General features: G+C 42.4%; 1 protein-coding gene across 1 annotated transcript; it reads right to left on the bottom strand.

The window, feature by feature from the left end:
* Positions 1 to 231: 231 nt before the first annotated feature.
* STX12 (syntaxin 12) lies at positions 232 to 7,569 on the bottom strand. Its single transcript, XM_010014106.1, has 8 exons — positions 7,508 to 7,569; positions 5,509 to 5,608; positions 3,566 to 3,703; positions 3,055 to 3,098; positions 2,334 to 2,439; positions 1,787 to 1,859; positions 1,535 to 1,617; positions 232 to 957 (listed from the first exon to the last, which is right to left on the bottom strand). The coding sequence occupies exons 1-8, from the start codon at positions 7,555 to 7,557 to the stop codon at positions 865 to 867; spliced, it is 687 nt and encodes a 228-aa protein (XP_010012408.1). The 5' UTR covers positions 7,558 to 7,569; the 3' UTR covers positions 232 to 864.
* Between the last annotated feature and the right edge of the window lie 2,927 nt (positions 7,570 to 10,496).

Below are 10,496 nucleotides of genomic sequence, written 5' to 3'. Positions count from 1 at the left end.
AACTTAGGTGCCCACTCCCTCATCTTTGTGTGATTTTCTCCCTGGAAGCTTCTAAAACCACTTAGGAGTGAGCTGCTAAACTTCGTATTTCTAGTGCTTGAGAGTCACCGTTGGAAGATACTCATTTGTCCAACAATAAACCACCAGCTATTTTCTCTAAGGAAGCTGCATTGTTAGATTACAAGTCAAAGAACACCCTGTCCTCAAATGATGCATTTTGGAAAAGAACAACCCCAACCATGCTCAAAAAATTAACCACCACAGTTACGAGTCTCGAGGCTGAACTGACCAGCACCCAGTGGTTCCAGCTATCACCCACGGATACTTCTCCTTGCCTTTCCAATCTGTAACAACATTTCTTCAAGGGAATCTAGAATCACAGCCACTTGGAGACTAATAAAATCATGGGGCAGATCCTGGAGACTTTAGAAACTGCTGGATTAAGGTAATGTGAATCAGTGTTGTGCCATCTTTGAATGTCATTCTTATTCCAGTCCAACAAAGTTACCTATACATATAAAATATTAACGTTGTGCCACTTGTCAGAAACAAGACATCTCCAATTATTGATCACACTTCAGCATACAGTTGGGACAGGGAATAATACATTACAGAAAGCAAAACCACAAGATTTTAGTTACATAAAACAATATAATTTGTATATAAACTGATAAATACCGTCTCCATGGTTCACTAATTCCAAATACTAGTTATCTGCACATTAGTTGCTAATATCTATTACTAGAAGTAGTTCCAGCTTGTGCTCTCTCAGAGTGGTCAATTCATTTTTGAGACTTGTCAGCCTGTTCGCTCTGAGGGGGGAAAAAAAGTCTCAGCAATGAGATTAGGTTCCATGGGAAGATTTCATCCTGTTATCCACCAGATAATGAATCCTATGATTATAGAAGCCACAGCAAGACCAAGAATCAGGATGCAAATCTTCTTACGGGATTTCTTCTAAGGAAAGGAAAAAAAAGAAAAGCCACTGACACCAGAAGTAGATGACCAAGAGGAAAAAGCAGGTCTGCCAGTTAGTGTTACTAACTTTAGTGAACTAGAGCACTAGATGCCCATGATTACTCAAGAGAAGTAACCAGTATAGTCTGAACTCTTTCACATGTTCCTTAAACTGCATGATCCAATAGATAAATGCATTAGGTTTAGAAGCATGTGGCCTAAGAGATACAGTTAAGTCAGAACATGACAGGTTTTGCTTCTCTTCAGGAAAATGCAAACTTCACTGCAAGTTGGGTACAAAAAGAGTACTTGACATCACCTGCCACAGGTTTTTTATCCTAATGGACAAGATTGTGGCTTCAGAGGAAAGCCAAACATCTTGAGCAGTTCTCTCATACATTCTCCCCTTGGCCACTTGGGGTTGGTGTAGAAATAATACTGCATTTCTACAGTTTAAATCACAGAATCACAGACTGGTTTGGGTTGGCTGGTGTGCTGCAGACCTCTGCGTCTTGCTATGCCTGATCTGTTATTGCTCAACTGTACACTGACAATACTGCAAGCCTACAGAATTTACCTGATAATAGGCAGCTCTCTGTAACTGCTCACTGGCTCTTTCCACATGGACTTCTGCGCTTTCCACATTTGCCTCTATGCTATCTATGGAAAAATAAGAGAAGCCAATGTAAAGTATTTCAGAGCTTCAGTGTTTAAAAAAAATAATCAGAAGTACATTCCTTTTTATACAAAATACTAGAAAATTTAATCTATGTAGACAAAACATGTAATTGAACTATGAAGAGACTTCCCATTACCCAAACACACTTACCAATCATATCTCCTTGGTCATGAATCATCATGGCTAAATCCTTAAATATCTGATTGACATCCAAAATGTCTGCCTGAAGAGAACAGTTTAACAAGTCACAACAAACACTGGTTCCAACGTTTCTAATCCTTATTCTTAGTACCTCTTCTGACCGTTGCTCAAAGTGTCAGAGCAGATTCCATCATTCACTGACTGAGGTGACTTGAAGCTACTATCTGTGGAAGTTGGGATTAACACAGGAGCCTACAATATTCCTGCCATTGCACATTCATTTCATCCCACTAGCAATTAGCACAGTATGGAATTGAGATGAACATTGTAACATGAGTTGCTCCTACCATCTGAAGGACCACCAGTCAACACCAAAGGAAAATATACCTAGTCTCCTTCAACAGGAGCAGGGAGATTGATCTTGGCATCAATCCTCTCTACAAGGAACTCTATTCCTCCACCTTCAGATCTCCCCAGCCCATCCCATTAGTTAGCACTGCACAATTTCTTTGCATTATCTCCCAATACCATTAACTGTGCAGGATCTATTGGTCACCTCTAATTGCCTGATTGCTGTTTCTCTTTCTTTAATGAGTTCAAGGTCCTGTTCAGTTATTGCCACATCTTCTTCCTGAGACTGCATTTGATTCCAATCTTCACCACTGGAAAGAGATGGAAAGAAATTACAACCCTTTCTCTGTGTGTAGGGACTTCCACGTTCCATTTGTAGCAAAGCAGCAGTGACTGAAACTTGAAAGGTTTCCTACAGAACAACCCCCAGCTTCCTGGTCCTGAAACTGTATAGAGACAGCACTCATTTGTGACAACATTTACAGAGGGATGGGACATGTAAGATAGGTCTCTTGTTAAAGGATTTATACAGACAGGGCCAGCAGATTTCATCCCAGTTTTCCCAAACACATACAGTACAAACTGGCACAGTGATCACAGAAGCTCTGGAGCATCCCAACTTCTCTTTACCACACTGTAGAGTTTATACAACATTTTACAAGCTTATCTATCTATTACGACAGACAGTTACTGTCTGAAAGGTGACTGTTTTCCTCAGGGCAGTAATCACACGATCTACATAAAATCCTGTTGTGTACAGTTAATTTTGTACACTGTATATTACAGTGCTGTAATAATTGCATTTCAAATCTTTCTGCTTTGCATTCAGTTAGCAGAGCCTGGCCCAAGTTACACTAACATCTTACATCAAAATTTCAGTTATTTGTAGTTAAAAGTATAACATCAAGAGGACAAGAAGTTGTTACCTATCAAATGAAACAAGCTGTTCTTCTCTGAACCGCGCATCTGCCTGGAAGAGATAAAGGAATTGTGAGTCTCACAGACTACCAAGGCCCCCTGTAAAATCAACAGGAGTATCTTGAAAATAAAGAAACATAGCGTGAGATTTAAGATGTAATTTAAGGTGTGGAAAACTTCCAACTGACCTCTTAAATTTTATAGTCTAGGGCTGATGTCAGGCAAAGAGCAAGCCTGCAATACTTTGCTATTAGCTATACTGTGACTGCACATCTCATCCTCCACAACTTTTGCAATTACCAGGATTCCTTCACTCCTCTACTAACGTTCAGAAGGGGTACACTGAAATAAGTGCCTACTTAAAACATCTAAAATGACAAAACTGATGTACTGAGGCCTCAATTGCACTGAGCAATGTGCCCATAGACAGCTATGAAGTTGGTACAAGATGTGAAGTACAAGATCTCTTGGAAGACTTGTAGTTCACTCTATCAATACAGAATTCCTACAGATACTTACAGAGATGCGGGAGCCAGCTCTTGCCCTTGCTACAGTCTCTTTTTCCTTCTCTGACACTCGCCTCTGGACTGCTTGGAAGTTATTTAATGCCGCGGAGAAGTCATTCATTAAACGTTCTTTCTGAAGTCTCTGTTGGCGCTAAAGGATTGACACAAAAAGAAGTGTTCAGATATTCCCATTCATGATAATATAACTGTCAGACTCTGAGAAAAACACCATCATCAGAACAATGACAACAACAAATGCTGGCACTCAAAGCGATCTTTTGGTTCCAGCATTCTGGGGCACTGGAGAGAACAAAAAGCCCATCGTATTTTAACTGGTTGTACCAAATGCTCTATGCCTTACATATTGCAGAGTAGTTCTGTGTAATAAGGTTCTCTTCTTTCAACCTCAAGTCTGAAGTAGAGGTCTTCTACACCATTACTTTTATTCAGACCACATCCTAGTAATCTACCACATTTAATTACACACCTTTTGGATACCTACGATACCTTTACCCCCCATTCCTCTACTTGGCCAACTTGGTAGTACTTAACTTTCTCTTGTCCTGGTAAGACATCTCCCTTAAGTTTCTTACAAATATAGGAAGCCCCACACTTCCAGGACTAATGACAACACCATGACCCCAGTTTCATAAGCTGTCTCTTCCAGCCATGCCACACTACAAGCCTGCTGTTATTTGATCAGAGAACATCCTTAGTCCCAATAACCATTTCAGTTTAGCTGTTCTCCAGATACATTACTTGCAAAACCTTGTTTCATCCTCATTTTACAATATCAACTCATTTAGCCTCTGTGGGACGTCTCCTTCGAGTGTTGTGTAACGGGAAACCAGAAGTTGTGAAAAAGCTCATCCCAAAGGACACTCAATACTCTGGGCAGTTCTTATGTTTTCCATTAGAGAGATTCCCAACAGCCGTCTCAAATTGCAGCTTTCTAGTATTAGAATCCTTCAACGAGCTTGTATCAACTCAACAGCAACTTCAAGGAAATAAATGTTTTCAATTACTTATTTTTCCTATTCTAAGCCACTACAGCAGCCTCAGAATACACTGCAGCTTCCAGCTGAGCTGTCTGGAAGCAACAGCCCTTCTGCCAGAGGAGATCCTCAGCATGTTGATGTCAGCTCCTGCAGATTTTGACTGGACTGCTCCAACATTAGGCTTCAAAAGTCACTGCTGCATTCAGTGCTATGCACGTGATGGGAATTTATTCACCAGAGGGAGCTTAACTGAAAAATAGCTGCTGAACAAACAGGCAAACCATGGCCATGCTTACAACTGGCATATAAACCTTTAAATACAGACTAAGACAACATCTGCTGACCCATATCCACAGATCATCCCACAACAGTATCACAAAGCATGGCAGTGATTTAAAACAGAGCAGGAAAATGCCAACGGCAGAGGATTGTCTCTTCCCTTTCCCATAGGCAGGGGGAACTCAAAGGACTATTTGGCAAGAGATAAAGTCATAATCAATGCCTCACTGTATTTTGCTGTATTTAAATATGAGCAAAGCTTCTCCCCCCAGATGAATCACATGCAGGGGAAAGCTTTTTGGCATGACCACATTTCACACTAACATGCAGTTTGCAGGGAGTTCTTATCCTAAAACAATGCCTCACATCACCAGGCACCTTGTAAACAGGTTTATTTTTCAGATATGTACTCAGAAAGACATGCTCAGCTCTTCCAAAACATTTAGGGCTTCTTATTCTCATGTGAGTAAGTTTTATACCTATTTGCCACTGGGAAATACTGTTCTCTCAGTGTCATAAGCAGCTGGGACGTAGCCAGTTCATTTGTTTCCCTACGTCAACACCGTTCTTCACTGCAAAAGGCTGCTGCCAATTCAAGCTTTGTGAGGCTGTGGTCTAAGCTAGTTTCATGAAATGAGTGATTTATAAAAGTACATCCAGACAAATTCTGTGTGCCTACCTGTTCAGAAGCAGACAGAGGAAGTGGTAGAGACCCCAACTCCTTAAGGTATTCATTGGTCTCTTTGGCAAGGCGGTTTGCAGAATGCTGTAGCTGTTGTCTGAAACAGAAGTTCAAAAGCAGTTACACAAGCTTCTACCTAAAAAGCAGTCTCTGAGCATTCCAATTTCCAGAACAATGACTGAGTAGGGGTGCTGAGATCACACATCTTTACGGTGGGGTTTTTTTTGTCATCCTAATGGATCAGAAATGTACTTTTAGCTTTTACCATCAACTTGACTCTGGACTATGTTTATAAAAAGATTCAAAGTTCTGTGCTCCCTGCTAGCTAGTGTAAATCAGTAGTTTTAAAAAGATAATTTTCTCCAATGGCATAAGACAGAGAAATTCAAGAGAGACAACTTTATTCAGTGAACCTAATCAGTCTTTCAGAGTGAATTCCTGGCAGTACAGTTGGTAACTAACTGTTCATCTGACAACCACCATTGGTTCATGTGTATTTGATAAAAGTACAGACTGGGAGATACTAAATTCTTAATTTTTTTGTGAAAATTAGTGGTCAGAGAGAGGAATGATCCAGCTTCTGCTTTGGGAAATGCAAGCCTGGCCCTTGAGCCTTTATATTTTCCAACCATTCTAATAGCTGCAATTCACAGCTATTGTTGCAGAAGATCTGGTGCAGGAGCACCTTCCTTCATACCACATTCCAGAGAGACACTAGTGGCACTGATGAACAACATGATGTCTTGATATTACCTTCAAAGACACACTTTATTAGAAACAATGCTTCCACAGAGAACAGAACCACACATTTTATTTTGCAGCCATATGCAGAAAAGCTAATACCGCAAACCAGAAGACACAAAATACAAACCCAAGAACCAGTCTTTTAGCATTCAGTGGATACAAGATGCTTAAGTGAGAGTCACCCATTACAGCCCAATAAACACACAAATCAAAGTCTGCAGGCTGCATTACTGTATAAGTTGACCTGCAGTATGTGAGCCAAATAAACTACCCCTGCATTTTGTATGAAATCAGTATGGCAGCTGATGCTCTCTGGAGTGCAACCACTCTCACCCTAAAGAGAAAGGCCTTTTTGACAACAAAATTACATGTATGGTCAGTGGTGATTAGTTCTTCAATCTACTGATTCAATACAGACTGGGTCAACTGAGCAGCTCAAGCAAACAAATTCTTTTCTCTCCCAACTGGGCTGATCTCATCCTTCAAATGTAGTGTATGAACTTATCCAAAACCCAGCTGTTGTAAGAGATGGGGAAGTTGCATATTCTGAGACTGAAGGTACAGTCGCATGAAAAGATAATGGAAGAACTTTCAAGTTACCCTCTTATGACTCCAGAAATTATTCTTCTCATCACTTGCCATTTATGCTTTACAAGTCTGAGAAGATGCATAGACACACAGTCTCCCTCTTCAGTCTCTGTAGGAGGGAGTCTGGACTATGCCTGTTCAAATGCCTCCTCTATTGTCCCCCGCTGACATATTCTTCTTCTGAAAGCACATGTGGCATTTTGGCTGCCATATAAGATTGCTAAACTTTGTAGTGCCTAAATCCATCTGTACTACAGCTACTTTTTCATGAGGGGTCTTCCTTGCTGTTTTTCTTCGTTGCTCTTATGTGAGGACCAAGTACCTAGTATGGCATTAATTTCATCTAAACCACAAGCAAAACTACTATGACTAGTCCTCAAGAGCACAGCTAATGCATGGCTGATGTACTACTACCCTTTTTAAATACACTACACCATTTCTAACCATTGCTATCCACCAGTTTTGAATGGCTTCTCCAGAGTCCTGCAGGAACACCTGGATTCATCTAGTCAACTACTTAATGCAGCTAGTCATGTTTGCTTTGTAGGACTTTATTAAACTTACCAAATACAGCACCTCCCCAAAGCAAGTAACCCAGTTCCTTTAAGAATACAGAGAGAAATGAAAGAGAACCTATACAAATGTTAGCTTATTTAATACTTACAAGTTCTCCTGAAGCTTGCTGGAATCCTGCTTGGTTCCCAACTGGCTCATCAAATTCCTTATTTGAGCAGCTGAAGATAAAGAGATCACATGATGAGTTAGTAAGACAAGCTCTAGTGTATTTTATTCCTTCTTTCAGGTATTCTTCTAGCTTTCCCTATAGGACTTCTCTCAATGTTTGACTTAACTCACACTGATAAGACAGCACTTAGGCTGGATCACGTCTAAGTGGGGGTGGGTTTGCATGTAAAGCAAAGAACCTAACAGATTAACTTTCAGATAAGAAAGTGATAGTGAGCCATACATCCTCTGAAAACAAGTCTGTGGAGCTAAAACCTTGTGTACTCCTTTTCCTATCACTTAAACTACATCTGAATTTGTCTACTCATGATAGCCCAAACCTTCCACAACACTGGCACAAACAATCTTTCAAGAACAGCAGATAGCAATGGTGCACTTCATGGTCAGCTTGTGTCAATGTGACATCATGTGGTAGCAAGAAGAGATATTCCAGCCCTCTTTCTCCCCTACCTCCTATGTTCTTCCAAGTACCAAGTTCTCTCTCCCACTCTTTTCCATAGAAGATTACTTTTTTTAACAGCTTAACAAACTGATCTGCTTTATTTTGTGGCTGCATGATGTTTAGCATTACTAAGGATGCTGGGCACAGCACTTGTGACAGGTTCCATTTGCTCAAATTGATCATGTAATCATACGCTACCCCATCAGCACTGAGATAGGCAAGGCTGAGGAGGAGCAGCAGAACTGAGCTGAAATACCCCATGAGTTTAATAATTCAGTGGTATCCTACTGGTGTAACTCCTGCTTTCAGCCTGGAGCAAGCCACTGCAGTTGGTTAAAGGTGTTGCTGAAGAAACATCACATTCCTACAATGGCCACTTTTAAAGTGATGCCCAATGGCTTGTAACAGTGGCGGCTCAGGAAGGCTGCAATGTGGTTTAATCAGTAAATAGGCAAGAATTCCAACTTTGCACCCAGCGAGAGGTTCTCACTGAGAATTCCAGACTTCCGTTAGCTCAAATAGTGAGGAGTTGTTTAGCAACTCCTTATACACTGCGCTGAGCATGCCTTCTAGCAGCAAGAGCACAGCTCTGTCACCCACAGCAGAGTCAGAATGGTTCATCTGTCCATTTAACTTGACCCAGGCACACAGGCCACATTCTGTGTGCAGGTATCACTTTGCACATGGAGTTTGCACTACAATATCAAGGTGCTCAGGGATGTATTTTTTTCCTCCACTGGGGGATATGCTTGTGTGAGCCCCATTTCCATGCCAGGCACTGGGCTTTTTGCCCTGGTCTGCGCCAGGTTCATTTTTTAGCAGCTCACTGTGTTTAGTCTATCTCAGCTGACAGCAATGCATGAAGTCTGTGCTAAATGAGAGCAAAGTGTCTGGGAGGCCAAAGGAAAGGGCTGGAGCTCTTCACCTTTATTCTCTGGGCAGTTGGTATACGTATCAAGAGAGACAGCCCCCTCAGTGAACAGGTTTCAGTTTCTAAACTCTTTCAGTTTTAGGCTCTAAAGCCTTCCACATACTGACTATTCTACACTTAAGATTACTTAAAGCATTTCAGCCTCTGCTCTAGGTACTCAGGTAATGCAACTGTCTTGCAAGCAACAGTTTTGCCTGCTCAGGTCACCAGTTTTCCTGTGTTTTGTGTGTGAAATGCTAACTCTACAGAGCTTCCCCAGAAGGAGTGCCCTGTTTGCTTCCTGTTTTCCTGACAGGGAATGAAAGGAGAAGTGAGGACAGGCTTAAGGCTTCAGTATCTCCTCCTAGGCTTGAATGCAAAGCTTTTATAAAACATGTAATTAAGTAAATTACTGTAACATTAAGTCAGATGGGGTGTGTGTTCCCACCCACCCTGTTAAAAGCTGAAAGGCCATTTGTTTTGTTTGAGGCAGGCAGAGCACTGAGATAGGACAGCTGCTGGTCATGAGACAGTGGAAACCTGTCCTATGAGAAAGAGAAGCTTGAAGCACTTAGAAGGGGGTTGTGGAAGTCCCATGGAAGAGAAAAGCCCCAGACTGCCAGGGGTATTTGATGGACTTAGAAGCAACTCAAGGATGAGCCATGCCTATACCAAGAGGAAATGACCATGACTGAGCAAAAGCAAAGCAGTTTCAGCAACATTAATTGCGCTGTATAATCAAATCAGAGGAGTCAACTTTCAGAAGAACCAACATCTTCAACTGACCTCACCCCTAAAACACTTGGACAGTTAAGGCCTTTTTTAGCAAATGCAGCATCCTTAGCAAGGGGTTATGTCAAACATTCTTCTGGAGGTGACTAATTTAGTACGCAGTATTTCAGTGATCAGTAGTAGGATTTCACCCATTAGCGTACAATAGCCATAACTTTCTCTACTAACAACCATATGACCAAGAAACTGCAGCACCATTTACTGCACCACAGTCTGTTCAGGAGAATGCTTCCCTGTAGAATTTTAACCTGCCAGAGGGGAGATTGAGATGAGCTCTGAGGCAGAAGCTCTTCCCTGTGAGGGTGCTGAGGCGCTGGCACAGGGTGCCCAGAGAAGCTGTGGCTGCCCCATCCCTGGCAGTGTTCAAGGCCAGGTTGGACACAGGGGCTTGGAGCAACCTGCTCCAGTGGAAGGTGTCCCTGCCCGGCGCAGGGGTTGGAGCTGGAGGAGCTTTAAGATCCCTTCAACCCAAACCACGCTGCGTTCATAGAATATGAACTCTCCCAGCACAGCTCAGGTTCCACCAGCCTTCAGTGATCTCTGCACCAGCAGCTTCTCGCAGACACCCTGCACAAGGCGGGTGACAACCTTTGGCTCCCTGCTTCTACTCCAGCACCTCACGCCCCGCTGAGGGCTCCTACAGGGGAGGGAGCGGCCGCGCTCTCCCCAGGGTGACGCCGGGTTCCGGTTCCAGCTCCAGTTCCAGGGCGGGGAAGGGCGCAGCTCGGCACAACTGACACAGACACCGGCAGCGCAGGAACGCGC

The sequence above is a fragment of the Nestor notabilis genome, unplaced genomic scaffold (genome assembly GCF_000696875.1).
Source record: "Nestor notabilis isolate BGI_N333 unplaced genomic scaffold, ASM69687v1 scaffold32634, whole genome shotgun sequence".
Lineage (NCBI taxonomy): Eukaryota > Metazoa > Chordata > Aves > Psittaciformes > Psittacidae > Nestor > Nestor notabilis.
The sequence above is the reverse complement of the archived record's forward strand: the minus strand, read 5'-3'. Positions and strand labels throughout refer to the sequence as shown.